The following is a 14,908-nucleotide window of genomic DNA, read 5'->3' as shown; positions in this document are numbered from 1 at the left end:
GTGGCTCTGGCACAGCGGCTGCGGTCTCACCAGGGACCAAGTCACAAAAGGCCAAAACGCACAACACACGTCGGCTGTCTATTAACTACTAGTGTGCCGGACGAATTCCTGTAAAATGTGTGACTGTATTTCTGGTCTGCCTCTTCTCAAAATGCAGCACCCACAAACGCACTACCCCTTGGAAGGGCTGACGGCTGAAGGTGTCTTCACTTTAATCTTATATTTTTAAAAGATAGGTATTTTGCTCAGAGAATCGATCCCCACACCACGTTGTACGTCGTTTCCAGGGCCCGTCATATTATTCATTACCGTTACGTAGGCTATTGTAATATACTGTATGGTACAGTTCGTCGCCTAAAAAAGTGTTCTTTCCTTCATTTCTTTCACAGAACGCAATGTCAATTAATGAGGTGTTGTATCCTTCAAAAATCTCATAGTTATTTGTTTACGTATTACGTATTAACTTAAAGTGGCAAAGGTACTGTACACTAGCTTATCGCCTTCGTTAATGGGACTGAAAATGCCGAATACTGAGCATAAAACTGCGTATGTACCCTTCCTATCTTGGCACCGATACTAATACTGTACTGCAAAAGCAAAGCCTGCTGCTGATCTTGTGCGGCAGGCTAGAATTCTCCCCAGCAACATTTTATTTCATTCGCTATAACCATCATCATCTCCTCGCTGAGCCGACCATACTGGTTATACAGACTACTGCATTAATTGATGGAACAAGGTTACAACATAACAGCGAGACCCGTTAGGAATGATGTCCGCAAAGACGCAATATGAAGAAATGAATATGTCTTAAGGAATATCTATATGACCTTATGCATGGCACCATATGAACAACGAATAGCTAAGCTGAATTGGTTAATTTGGAAAGGGTGCGCTCCTATTATTCCTCAAATGATGGAAGAAATTAACAACGCAACCCGGAGGTTTCCGAGCGAAAGAGCCTCCTTTGTGCTTGACCTTAGTCCACAGAGCTATCTGGGAAACAAACGCATCTACCGCATCGCCAGAAAAAAAATAAAGACTTTTATTGATTTTCAGAGAGGCTATTGTTTAGGACAGCGATCAGCACGTACAATACGAAGAGCAAGTTATTCTTATTTATTTGCAATACGTTAAATGCCACGTAAGGACCTTACAAGAAGGTCAGAAAAAATGGTTCACCGGCTTAATTACATAAATCGGGTAATGTTTTTTTTTAACACTGCCCTTCGATTTTCTTAAAATAAAATACACTACACCGATGCCACCCACTGACACGGCACTTGTCTGTAACACCACAGAAAATGACAGAAGCAACTACCACGCATCGGCAACCCTTGTCCGTCAGCATTCGTGCAAGAATAAATAACGCGTAAATATTCCAAGCAAGAGACTTACATTAAAATGCTTTCAGGTGTATTCAGTCTCCCATTTTGTAACTGTGTCCTGGCTGCGCCCCTGTAGCGGTGATGACAGTAACGATATACAATCCTCAGCGCTTGGCCGGAGAAGGCTTGTTTTCTGATCCCTGCCGAGTATCCTCAAAGCAGCGTCTAGTGATCTGGGCGGGCCCGGCAGCGGCTGCGTCACCAGCGAGCTCAGCGACTCCACCCCAGAGCTCAGGCCTACATTACTGCCGCAGCAGGCAGAGCTCGGGGCAGCGGCCTTCTTCTGTGGAGAAGGAGGAATTTACAGACCCAGACAGCCCAGATCTGAAACCCGTTAACTTGGTGTGTGTGTGTGTGGTGTTTTGGGGGAAAGAAAATCTGCGTTTTCACAACCAAATTTGGATAGTTTTTTTTTGCGTGTGTCGAAAAAAGGTGCTTTGAAACCTTATAACGTATTTTCAGCAAAGCCTACTGCAGTGCTCGCATTTGCCGGTTTATTTTTATTTTTGAGTGTCAGCGCTGGGTAACTGTATTTCACAATATGTCAATAGCGAATGAATCCACTTACGTTTATTTCAATGGCTACATGCAACTACGTTTCTGCTCATTAAAGTGATCTGTACACACTTTTCCATTTTTAGTTCACTGCAGGGAGTACCGTATGTAAAGTCCTGTAATTCTGGTGTATCTCTGCTAAGAGATTAAACGAGGGTAGTGAGTAAGTACTAAATCTGTAATAAAGATTTGAGAGCCATAAGCTGTAACGGATGTATTTAGCCACTATATTTAAATAGATTGGGCAGCAATACAATGCCCTCCAAAAGTATTATTAATAATAATTGCTTACACTTATATAGCGCTTTTCTGGACACTTCTCTCAAAGTGCTTTACAGGTAATGGGGACTCCCCTCCACCACCACCAATGTGCAGCCCCATCTGGATGATGCGACAGCAGCCATAGTACGCCAGAGCGCTCACCACACATCAGTGGGGAGGAGAGCAGAGTGCTGAAGCCCATTCATAGATGGGGATTATTAGGAGGCCATGATTGGTAAGGGCCAATGGGAAATTTGGCCAGGACGTTAGGGTTACACCCCTACTCTTTTCGAGAAACACCCTGGAATTTTTAATGACCCCAGAGAGTCAGGACCTTGGTTTTACTTCTCATCCAATGGACAGCGCCTGTTTACAGTATAGTGTCCCCGTCACTATACTGGGGCTTTTGGACCCACACAGACTGCAGGATGAGCACCCCCTGATGGCCCCTCTAACACCCCATCCAGCAGCAACCTTAGTTTTTCCCAGGAGGTCTCCCATCCAGGTACTGACCAGACTCACACCAGCCGAGCTTCAGTGGGCTGTCAGTTGTGAGTTGCAGAGTGAAATGGCTGCTGGGTATTGGGACACTAAATTCAAACTGCTTGTTTCAAAGCTAAGCGATTTGTTTTTCTGATCATTGGATGAACCTAAGTGATGAACGTACATTTTACTTTTGGAAAATTCCATGCATACCTTCGATCACATAAGAAAAAAAAAACTTCTTTGGGTTTAACCATAATTATTGGGAATTCAATTTCAGTATTTAAAACACATTCATATTTCAAATTCAGTTTAATTACATTTCGCAGTTTAAAGATCAGTATTTGGCTTCTTCTCTCTTAAGGCAATAACGTCCCTGACCCATTGATCTCCCCCCTGTATGCAGTGATCTCAGATGCTCTGCCAGGCCTGTGCTGAAGTCACTTTTGAGTCCTTTCCCATTTTGGGGATTTTCAGACTTCAGTGTTTGCATGCTCACCTGGGTTAATGGCAGAGTAAAGTACACTTTGACACAGGATGTTTGTTGAGATACAAGGGGGAATGATTTTTATCTTTTAATTTGAGTCTTGTCATTAAAAAAAAATCCTAAGAGCTGCCCTTAAAATCTGCCATTTAAGTGTTTTTTTAATTTTCCATTTCCCCAAGACTGAAATTAAAGAAAAAAAAACACAAAAAGCATATTGTTTATAAAAATATCAAACTTTTATTTTTGGTAGCTTGTTTGGTGAAAAACGAAGGCAAGAGAGACTACATTTAATATTTTCATTCTGATTTAAATCTGATAACCTTTAGGAGATCAAAGATGGAACAGAGATAATTAATTGCATGAAAAATAGAAAAATAAAACCAGGATGAAAATCATTTATAAGACACGCTAACAAGCATTTCCAAGTATTTGTAAAAACAAGTTTGCATCTTACAATTGTAGACGTAAGGACAAACTGCGAAGATGTGGTAGTAGAATATATACAATCTGTACTCAAAATACTAAATTAATATATGTTGGAACCAAAGGAAAGTGAAGTGTTTTCAACTTATGTTTCTTGTCTGAGAATAAAGGCAGCGTTGTGATGTTCTTTAAAAAAATACACATTATTTTAACTGCATACAATAATGGTAGTTCTGAGGGCAGAATCAGTTTAGAAGACACTGCCCAGTCTGTTTTTAAGTACAATAATTAACAACGTTTTCAGTGTGGATGTCAATGTCAGTTAACAAGCTATTATGTTAACCCAATTAAACTGCAAATCAGCTGAACTACATAATCACATCACAGCACCTTGCATCACAGCTACAGGCCCTAAGAAAGTTTAAAGGGTGGCAGCCCATCTTAAGTTCATAGAATTGTCTGCATTAACTATAAAATTAGTCATTCATGTGCATGTATATGTATGTGCCTGTGTACAGTATGTTTATGCATGTGCATGTATATGCTATGTGCAGGTGTATTTGTACAGTGTGTCTATGTACTGTACATGTTCATGTGTATGGTTCCAGCTATTGTCCTGCAGCAACACTGTGGAATGAAAACCAGAAGAGACAGCGTTCTTCGGGAACCACTGCACTACTGAAGTCTTAAATGAATTTAAAGCTTTCATTGAAATAACTTGCTTTTTTTAAGTTTTTTTTCCCAATTCTAAAGTTTGGGATATTGTGCTACTTATGAAATGCAGTATTTAAAAGGTGGCCTCCAACATACAGTGTTCAATTGCTGAAAACAATCACAGAGGTTGAATTAATCCCAACATTCATTAGGAATCACTGCTCTTTTTGACTAAAAGGTTCATGAAAATGGATGTTTCTTTATATATCCAATTTTGCTCAATTAATGTTCAACTGTTTTAAAGCACAATTCTGAATTTTTCACAATTTTTGTAAAAGCAGAAAAGCATTTTAAGAGAAAGTAAGTGCTCCAATTAGTGCAAAAGGAACCACAAAGCTTACTGCCAAGCAGTAAATAACAGAAAATAAGACAGAAGAATCCTACTCATATTCTTAGTTATCATTTGCTCCAATATCCATAGCTTAGTGCTAAGAAATTGAATTGTTAGGTGTGCACTTCATATTAGCTGATCCCAGTGAGTCTGCACCAACATACGATACTGCCCACATTAAATTTACATCACAGTCAAATTCTATTCTTGTTTTTCTTAACACAAAGAAATATTGAGAGTGGAAGAATGTTCAGTGTTTTTATATCTACTTTGTTTACTTCCTTACAGTAAGTACTGAAAACACATTATACTGTAGCTACAGAACATTAGGAAAGCCATAACAAATTCATGCATTGTGGTGCATTCATGCATATGCTCATACAGTAACTAGGCCAGATCTGATTACTTCAACTAGGAATTGTGATCAGCTGATTGAGCAGTGATCAGCTAATTGAACTGGATAGAGATCAATAGTGTGAATTCAAGAAAAAACAGTCTGTGGATTGAGGATATTTGTTTTATTTGTACTTAGTGCTGAAGTATATAATTTCTTTTTTAAAACTGCTTTAAAAGTTGAGACATAAAACTTGTGAACACAACTGTTTCGTGATTTGGTATAAGTGCTATGGAACATTTAGTGTATAACTCTGTACAGTACTTTACATGTGAATTTTAACCATGCCAACTGTAAAGGCAACCCATCAACCTACCATTAAAATTACTAAATTAGTAAAAACCTAACCTGATGCCCTTCCCATGTACAGGTTGTTGACTCATTAGAATCCAGTAAATGTCATGTAGAAATCTGTACATAACAACAAACTTGCGACGTATTGCAGCTCACTAGTCTGAGTGGAAACTTGAGAGCTTATAACTGAGCAGTGGATCAGATTACAGACACAGGCCTCCCTTTCTGTCGCAATATTTACAGCTGCAAACAGCTATGAAACTGCAACCCAGCCTTTAATGGTGCTCACTGCAACCACATTTGTAAACACTCCTTTTAAAGTTTATTATTGTCTAGTTTAATTTGAGTTTTTGTTTTTAAAAAAAGCTAAATGACTGAAGAAAGCAAAAATCCGAACAATCCAGAAACCACCCACCTTAGCAAGGAAAATGGAAGGAGGTCTCTAGCACAATGTGATTTGTAAAAATGATAAAATTAGTGTTGTTTCGACGTCAAACTGCTTTCGTCCCAAAAGAAGACATAAAGTTAGTGACGCATACAGTAAGTGATAACGACAACTGTTACTGTCATTTCTAATGAAACGACCTCTTTCCTTTCCAAGTGACAGTTCCCAGACTGTGCCATATTCTAGCTTGCTGTTTATCTCCTTTCAGAACCAACTCAGGACACATCAAGGCAGGATGAAAAGGCTTTTAAAAAGCAACTCAGTGAGGGGACATAATGTACTGTATGAACCTTGCATACAAAACAGTTAGAAATAACAGGCATAGGAATTCAATGCATCTGGTGTTTGGAGTTTATACTGTCCTTGGGAAGCTTTGTAGTATTTTTGAACAGTGTGGTTCACTCCGTGTAGTCTTGTTCTCATAATAGTTTGCAAGCCCACCAAATCCATGAGCCTTAGATGGTTTAACACTCAACGGGCAAGGTCCCCAGTGTAAATGCAGATGCTCAGGTGTACCAGCCTGAGTTTGCCCTTGCCCAGTGTCAACTGGTGTGGCCTCAGAGCTGCAGGCTGCGCCCTCAGGCCACGTGCTGACTGTCCTCCGGACTGACGGACCGGTATGTCTGGGGGGTTATGTCGGACTGCCGGGTCACGTCCCGGGCCCTGGGGCTGAAGCCTCCAGATCGGCCTATAGGGGTTCGACGCAGGTATCTTCCAGAGGTGACCAGGTCCCCATAGCCCTGGGTGTGAGAGAAGGCGTAGCCCGAACGCCGCGAGCTGGTCCTGCGGATTCGGGCCCGTCTGGGAGGCGGGGCGGGAGTCGCCTTGGCCTGGCGCACCTTGTACCTCACCTGGAGGAGAGGAGAGAGAGACTGAAGCACAAGAGGAGTGCGCGTACATGTGTGTGTGGCGCTCTTAACCTGAAGGAGCCCTGATGAAGGTACAGCAGCCTTCATGTACACCATTCTTCTATTATTATTAGAACAACAAACAACAACTGCCGTACAGCAATAACAGGCAGGCGACTGGGAAGAAAGACCGAAAACAACCGATAAATGTAATTGCAATGATTTAACAGCAGTGGAATAAAGGCTGAAATGGAAAATGACACATTTTTTTGATATTTTTCAGATATTTCAAGACCACATTTTAGTTTGATCAATTTTTCACGACAGCAGTTAGTTTGCAACTCCCCATGCAGAAAAGACATGGACAAAGAAAATATTTGAGACACATTTTGCACAGGGCAGAGTTTCCCATCGTGACCACTGTCAAGCAAACCAAATATTCTGCATTCCATATCTGAATGCTTGTTTGTCTTCTTTCCTTAGTGTGGGAGTGCTTTATTCTCACCTCACCATGCTGCAGTTTGGAGGAACCACATTTGATACTGAATAAATCAATCCTAGAAATCAGAATATATATTCAGCTATGTCTTTTTTGTTCGTGTTATTTTCATTTGCAACCATGCTCATATTTTAGCAACATCTTTCATCATTCATTTAGTCATTTTAGTTTTCCCAAAATGGAAGGTACTGTATGGCAATTACACTATTAAAACATTGTACCACAGTTCAAGATTACTGTAGGTACAATTACAGTACATCTCAGTTATTTCCATGTTTTCTTTCCATGCTGCAAAAGTAAATACGACTGCTGTAAGTATTTAGTCAATTATTCTTGGGTCTATTATTTTTCACTGTATGTACTGTACACATGATGCAATCTTGCTGGAAGTGAATGAATGACAAGTCAGATATACTGTAGAAACATGCAGTACTTTTCCAAGACTTGGCAGTGGGTCAGTTTGCTTTTGCCTCAGAGAGGATCTTTCAAATCCCCAATTATCTCCTGAGCTAACTCTGTGGGTGTGCAGTACAACACTGATCTACTAATAATATCTTAGTCTCATTTAATTCCATCCACTCTAAGCCCAGCTTGTCTACAGTCCAGTGAGTGACCATTAGTACATGTAACAAAAATAGTGCCGGCAGTGTGACTAACCATGTACCCATCCAGACAGTGACACTTTGACACAGTGATACTTTTTAAAAGGAAAAAAAGGGCAGTGCACTGGCTCTGTGGCTCAGGATCTGCGCCTGTGGGTGGAAGGTTGCCAGTTCGTATCCCATGGCCGGCAGAGGAATCCTACTCCATTGGACCCCTGAGCAAGGCCCTTAACCCCAGCTGCTTCAGGGGTGCTGTATAAATGGCTGACCCTGTGCTCTGACCCCATGTTTCTCTCCCTGTCTGTGTGTCTCATGGAGACCAAGCTTGGGTATGCAAAAAGACAAATTATTAATATAAGAAATTGTATATGGTCAATAAAGTGATCTGAAAAGTAATTTCGTAAGGTGTTGTTGTTAGACATAGTGTAATCTACCTCAATATCCAAGCACAAACCCTCACTTTTTCCTGCCACAGCTGATTAAGATTCAGCAGTGCTTTTATCTGAGCACTCCACTGAAGGGTTTGATGACTTTAAAATGGCTATTCAGTGCCAAGACTTTTGTTGAGATTAAACACAGGTTTTGCAACAGAAGAGGCAATTAATATACTGTAGATGGCTATTGTATGACAAAAAAGAAAGCACATCCTTAATTAAGGATGGTCATTATTTTGTTAATGTGCTATAAGATCAAACAGAATGCACTGTCACTTTCCTCACCTTGTCATTGATGGTTGGGCGGAGCAGCACCAGAACAAATCTGTAAGCTACAACAGGCAGCACACACAGGATGGAGGTGAGGATAATGGTCAGCCAGACATTGGGCTGGTTCAGGGAATTCCTTGCCGTTCCTGACAAGTACAAATCCTCAGACTTACAACGATGAAGGCAAAGTACAGGAAATCAACATTCAAAAGCCCTTTTAGAAATAGCAAACAAAAACAACTTTGCTATTACAGGTTTTATAAAGCTTCACTAGGACTACAGTGTTATCCTTTTAAAAAGATCTTCAAAAAGAAATATTTCATAGCATTAGCATACATTAGACAAAGTGCATTAATTTCTTTTAATTTCTTAATTTATATTAGTGCTCTTATATGTAAAACATGTTATAATGTGAATACAAAACTGTCACACTGATTTCTTTTTAAATTCCTTGCTTCTGAATTGTACTGAAAGTAATTACATCAAACAGAACTCATTGCAAAATAAGTTAAAATATTAACAACCAGGTAACTTCAAGAACACTGCTGAGCTTTAAATATAATAAATAAAACAAACAATTAAGGACCAGAATTCTATAAAAGCAAACTCAAACCCTTGATCCAGCATTAAACCTAACCCTAAGGCTAAGAACAATTCACACCCAGCTGATGATATTACACATAGGTGTTGGCTTTACTAACATTGCTCTATGATAATTTCTCATAGAAATTGTCTCATGACAAGGCAGTTTTATACTCATTTGAAAGCAAGGCTTTGGGTCACTGGTTAGAAATATTAGGCATTATCACTGTACCTCTCAGCTGTGAGGTTTCACAGTACTCACCAATGAATGGGAAGGAAGCAGTGAAGATAAGGTACATCCCATTGCTGTACATAGTGAATGTGATGGCAAAGTACACAGCCAGGCTGCCCCAGATGAAAAACTGGTTCACAGCTGTCCAATAAGCTGTGTCCAGGCCAATCTACCATGTGAGAGGAGAAAAGAAAGCTTCCTGCATTATGCTGATCTTGCACAGTTCGTGAACTGCTTTGAAAGCAAATCTTAGATTAAACCGTCAGCTCAAGAAATTATTCATTTTATGCTTAATATTTTGAAGCCTTCGCAAAAGATTGGGACTTTGATTACTGTGTTCGGTTTTGACTGCTTTAACTTGACTGCCTTTTAACCTGCAATTGTCAAAATGCCCTAATTTCTTCTAAAACACAGATTTTACCATGAGAAAACACCAGCTTAAAATAAGGGTACAGTAGTTTAGTAAAACACACAAGATCAAGTAAGAAAAAAAATTGTACAGAGGCAGCTGAGATAACAAATATAGATCTGGTGCAGTCAGGAACGTGGATCTTGATGACACAGCACAAGCAGAGGTGGAGGAAAGAGACAGGGTGTCTAACCTGGATGCTGACAGCAATCAGCAGGCAGGTCTGTGCCAACAACGCGAACGACTGGTAGTCGGCTATGTCCTTGCCGTCATCGCGCACGGTGTCATACATCGCACCATAGGGGATGAAGAAGAGCACCATGGAGCTGTAGATGCTGTGGAGGACACACTTCACAAAGGCCCCCTTGCTGAAGTACATGTTGAGCTGCCCTGGCTCGTAGAGCTGAGGATACTGCAAGCTCCAGCGATCATTCACGTCCTTCAAAACACAGTTGCAAGCACTACTTATTCACAAGCTCGCGTTCTGGTTTTCTGCCACGGATTTTCATTGCTCGGCAAGTTTAAGAGCAAAACTGAAAAACATCTAAAGAATCAGTAGCAGGAGCCTAAAAAAAATAAAATAATAATTGCTTACACTTATATAGCGCTTTTCTGGACACTCTACTCAAAGCGCTTTACAGGTAATGGGGACCCCTCCACCACCACCAATGTGCAGCCCCACCTGGATGATGAGATGGAAGCCATAGTGCGCCAGAACGCTCACCACACACCAGCTATCAGTGGGGAGGAGAGCAGAGTAATGAAGCCAATTCATAGATGGGGATTATTAGGAGGCCATGATTGGTAAGGGCCAATGGGAACACCCCTACTCTTTTCGAGAAACACCCTGGGATTTTTAATGACCACAGAGAGTCAGGATCTTGGTTTTATGTCTCATCCGAAGGACAGTGACTGTTTACAGTATAGTGTCCCCCGTCATTATAATGGGGCACTAGGACCCACATGGACTGCAGGGTGAGCGCCCCCTGCTGGCCCCACTAACACCTCTTCCAGCAGCAACTTTTAGTTTTTCCCAGGAGGTCTCCCATCCAGGTACTGACCAGGCTCACACCAGGCTCACCAGGTACTGACCAGGCTCAGTGGGCTTCCAGCTGTGAGTTGCATAGTGATATGGCTGCTGGCCATAAAATAAGATAGTTACAACAGATAATAAGCAGGGGATATACTCTGTAGCAGTTGGTTTTCCAACTGTCTTCTTCAAAAAGGCTTCATGGTTTCTGTTTCTGTTCATTGCATCTTCAACGGCATTAATAATTCCTTGTGATTATTTGTCCTAATTTTATCATCTCCTATATTTGCTGTTTTATTTCAAGTGTTTTTTCTACCTTTCCCGAAAAGCACTTAATTATTAATTAAAGTTATTTTTTTTTCATGGCCCCTGAATGGACCAGGCAATGCAGAACTATAATCTGACCAATGACTGAAATGACCGTGTTTCAGAATTCCTTGCTAAACATACCAAATGGTTAGAGATTACAGCATCCAAACCGCCACCATAAAGAAATAGAATCATACCTGATCAAACAGACTCATCCCCAGCACAGGGAGCGATGTGTAAACCAAGTTGTAGAGTGTGATAAACCATTCGTCGTATACCGTCTGCCAGAAACAGAGAATAAAACCACAGCTTCACTAAACAGGCTAGGAACCGGCTTCGCCACAATAGGTAGCCCAGCTGATATCTGGAAACAGTTGCTTATTGATTCGGCATTATTTAGCACATGACTGATGAACCTGCTGGGCTCTTGCACCTTACATACTGAGACAAGTAATACAAAATACAAGATCAGGTTTTCGCTGTCTAATTCCAAGGTGTCAGTTACTAATGTGCAGGACAGACAGACTAAATCCAGACTTTCTAAGGCCTTTTCCAGGGTTAAAATAAGCACGAAAGGCTACTGCTCTGACCTGTGCAGAGAATCCGCAGAAGAAGCCATACCAGAAGTGGACAAGTGTGAAAGTGAAGTTCTTGTAGAAGAAATATTTTAGGAACTTGCACATGCGAAGGTAGGACCAACGGCCATGCACCAGCAGGAGGCGCTGCAGATAGCGGAACTGGGCGAAGGAGAAATCGCTGGAGAGCACTGCCTGCATGCCCTCCTGTCCACTGATTCCAACCCCAATGTGAGCCGCTAAGGACAGGGAGAAATGCTGTTACAGTCTGCTTTCAAATTCCAGGCTTGATAGCTTCAAGTCAGAACGGCGATACAGGGTAAAACCACTCCTGCTAACGTACCATCAGTTACATATTTAAAGCCTGCTAGGAAATTAAGATGCTCAAATTCGATATTTAATGTGAGTATGGCTGAAACAGCTGCTGCACTTTTACACATATAAGTAGTCAGTGCATTATAGTGCTTTAAAGGCATTTGTGTAGATTTAATTATTTACTGATCTTGTACTGAATGGATTGTTTCCATTAGTCATGCATTTTAATTCCTCTCAATATATTAAAATGAGCTAGTTTATTCAATGAACGTTCAGGATTATAGATACAATTTTTAAGACTATGAAAGACATCTACTTGCTTTTAGGAAACTGCCAAATGTCCCCCTGTACCTTTGATCATGCTGACATCATTGGCCCCATCTCCAATGGCCAAAGTCACAGCCTGCTTGAATTTCTTGACCAGCTGCACCACCTGTGCTTTCTGCAGTGGAGTCACCCGGCAACAGATCACCGTCTTGCACATGCAGGCCGTGCGCAGCAGCTCCATCTCCATGTTCTTCTCCAGGGCGTAGGCCTTCCAGTGAGACACAACAGAGACAGGATGCAAGTGAGAACTGCAAATCGTGAAAAGGAACCGCATTACCATTTTGCTTCTGACTTTTTGCTCGTTTTCATCTTTGTGAAGTTTTCTGTTGGTTGAAGTTGCCCACCGCTCAGAAACATCGGAATTTAGAAGTGACTGGATTATGGTTTTCCGTACCAGGCTATGTCCATTGATGACAAGACCGTACTCCCCCTCCACAGTTTCGTCAGGCACCAGTTGCGTTTCCTTCTTGGGCTTTTTCTTCTGATTGTCCACTTCTTCAATTTCAGGTTCTGTATCTGACTCTGGCTTCATTTTCCTCCGTGCGCTCCTAATGAAATGAGCAAAAACGTTCTGCTGTTCGAGCTTATGACCAACAATCGCTTTATCCTAGGAATATTTCTTCCCTGTCAAACACACATCACAGTCGAGCACAAGGCAGTCTCAGGCACACCTGATAGCTGAAATAGTTCTACTCACTTCTGCTTGGGTTTTCAACAACTTGGACACTGATATCCCAATGCCCACAATGCATTTGATATCAAAATGATATTAAACTGCAATTGCATTTTATTGTTACAACAAGAGTTGTGGGTGTCTGGAATAAACTATCGGCCTTATTGCTGAAGACAGTTCCCTGGTTTCAGAAGCAGCTGGATTGTGTCCTCAATAAGCTACTAGCAACCAAAAATGAGATAAATGGGCCAATTGTCCTCTATTATTTGCAACCTTTCTTATGTTTTTATTTCTCCTGCTACAGGCAAATATTTTGACTTTGATTGCTGGAGCACCCACTCCACGCCAATGGTTAGATTGTTTAATCTGAGGTTTTGTGAAATTGGGATGAGGAGGCCCTGGTGTAATCTGAATTAGCAGTCTACATCAATGTCTTATCTAAACAACAAACAGACATTATTATTGTCAAATCCAGGCAGATCTGCTGCTGTTGACCAGCCTGTTTGCCAAAGTGTCATTTAAACTGTTTATACCAAACGTCTTTCTCCTTTTGATATGCCTGCTTTTAAAGAAAGAAAAACAAACCTTAGATGATGTAAAGTGGATGATGTGGTTGAAAGATTACGGTTATTTAAGTTCCTATTTACCACAAACTAACATCAGTATCTTTATTCTAACAATGTTTAGTGTGTATTTCAAAAAACAGTGTTTCATCTAAAGACCGATAATCAGAATTTTAAAATGACCTTGGATTTTGCCTTAAAACTCCACTGTCTTCTGCTTACCTCAGTTCCTCCCGTACTTCATCTGCTGTGTTTGCCGAGATGACAAAGACATCTTTCATCTCCTCCCGAAGCATATTACACGAGTAGCCAATGTTCTCTGCTGTTTCTATCATGCAAAGCATATACATATTCATCAGTTACATCATTTTTCAATCAGCTTGAATTAAGATTGCAACTGCAGTTTATTATCCTTCAGTTCCTTACAAATTGCACCACAAGAGGCCTTTTGCGTAATATTATTTAGTGCTGTTTAGGCAATTCCATGGGTAATTGCTAATGCTGTAAATAAAGATTGTTCTGAAGTCAACTTAACTTGAAAGATATCACAGAAAGTTTGTCTTCCTCATTATACCATAGATAGAGTTCAAAATCTGTTCGAGATTGGACCCAGTTCAATGGAATTGAAGTCACAGTTTAATGAGTACTTTTAACCCATAGAGACAAAATCAGATACATTACAGTATACCCAGTCTGGGATGGCAATATATTAGAGGAAAAAACTACCATCTTAACATTTTCAGAATTTGTCAATGAAGTACTACTGTGTACTACTAAAGCAAATATCGTACTGTATGTTGCACAGCTACAACTACAAAAGAATACGTAGATGCTGCTGGAAAGCATAAAATAAGATGACAAATATTTTCCCTGTGGAGCCTTCTTTGAGGGTTTAAAAAGGAACAAGCAGCAGGAGCGAAGCAGAGTGGACACTCCGGTGGTGTGAAGTTGAGAGAGATGATGAGTGGTGTGAATGCAACTGAATAGAGAATTGCACACCCAAAGATGGCTCCACAGTCTAAACCTCATGTTTCTTTTCTTCTGTTTTCGGCATGGAATAAACCTGTACTTTGCAGCCCACGCATGCTGACTTAGTGTTTCAACTGTGGAACCTTCTTCAGGTCTGTGAAGTAGGCAGCTGTTTTTATTGAGTTCTTTCAAAGCAGAACACCTCCTTGTTCCTTCAAAGTACACACACTGATTCAGCCTCACTGTAACTGTTATGGATGAATGTGTACTGACCTTGCTTATCTCCAGTCAGCACCCATATCTTGATTTCAGCCTTGGACAGTTGTTCAATGGTTTGGGGAACTCCATCCTGCAGCTTGTCCTCAATGGCTGTGGCTCCTAGTAACTAGAGAGCATTATTAATATCACTCAATTAATATATATATATATGAATTAATATTAATTAAATAATATTACTTAATAATTAATATTAAATTATTATACTAACCCTATTTTCCAT

At 40.6% G+C, this 14,908-nt stretch overlaps 2 protein-coding genes across 7 annotated transcripts in view; both read right to left on the bottom strand.

Moving 5' to 3' along the window:
- rusc2 (RUN and SH3 domain containing 2) overlaps positions 1 to 1,555 on the bottom strand; it is a 48,724-nt gene extending 47,169 nt beyond the window's left edge. For all 3 annotated transcript variants that reach the window (XM_015362708.2, XM_015362724.2, XM_015362730.2), the window contains exon 1: positions 1,396 to 1,555. The gene's annotated coding sequence lies outside the window, so the exon portion shown is untranslated. The remainder of the gene's footprint in view (positions 1 to 1,395) is intronic.
- A 3,587-nt stretch (positions 1,556 to 5,142) lies between these two features.
- Positions 5,143 to 14,908, bottom strand: part of LOC102696947 (phospholipid-transporting ATPase ID-like) — a 60,833-nt gene continuing 51,067 nt past the window's right edge. For all 4 annotated transcript variants that reach the window (XM_069187424.1, XM_069187423.1, XM_069187422.1 and 1 more), the window contains exons 19-28: positions 14,683 to 14,794; positions 13,663 to 13,768; positions 12,599 to 12,752; positions 12,229 to 12,412; positions 11,578 to 11,801; positions 11,185 to 11,268; positions 9,842 to 10,087; positions 9,270 to 9,408; positions 8,441 to 8,571; positions 5,143 to 6,623 (exon numbers count right to left, since the gene is read on the bottom strand). In XM_069187424.1, the coding sequence (XP_069043525.1) occupies positions 6,351 to 6,623; positions 8,441 to 8,571; positions 9,270 to 9,408; positions 9,842 to 10,087; positions 11,185 to 11,268; positions 11,578 to 11,801; positions 12,229 to 12,412; positions 12,599 to 12,752; positions 13,663 to 13,768; positions 14,683 to 14,794 (1,653 nt within the window). In that variant the 3' untranslated portion in view covers positions 5,143 to 6,350. The remainder of the gene's footprint in view (positions 6,624 to 8,440; positions 8,572 to 9,269; positions 9,409 to 9,841; positions 10,088 to 11,184; positions 11,269 to 11,577; positions 11,802 to 12,228; positions 12,413 to 12,598; positions 12,753 to 13,662; positions 13,769 to 14,682; positions 14,795 to 14,908) is intronic.

This window comes from Lepisosteus oculatus, chromosome 3 (assembly GCF_040954835.1).
Source record: "Lepisosteus oculatus isolate fLepOcu1 chromosome 3, fLepOcu1.hap2, whole genome shotgun sequence".
NCBI lineage: Eukaryota > Metazoa > Chordata > Actinopteri > Semionotiformes > Lepisosteidae > Lepisosteus > Lepisosteus oculatus.
Note: the sequence above shows the minus strand (reverse complement) of the source record. Positions and strands in the feature narration are given on the sequence as shown.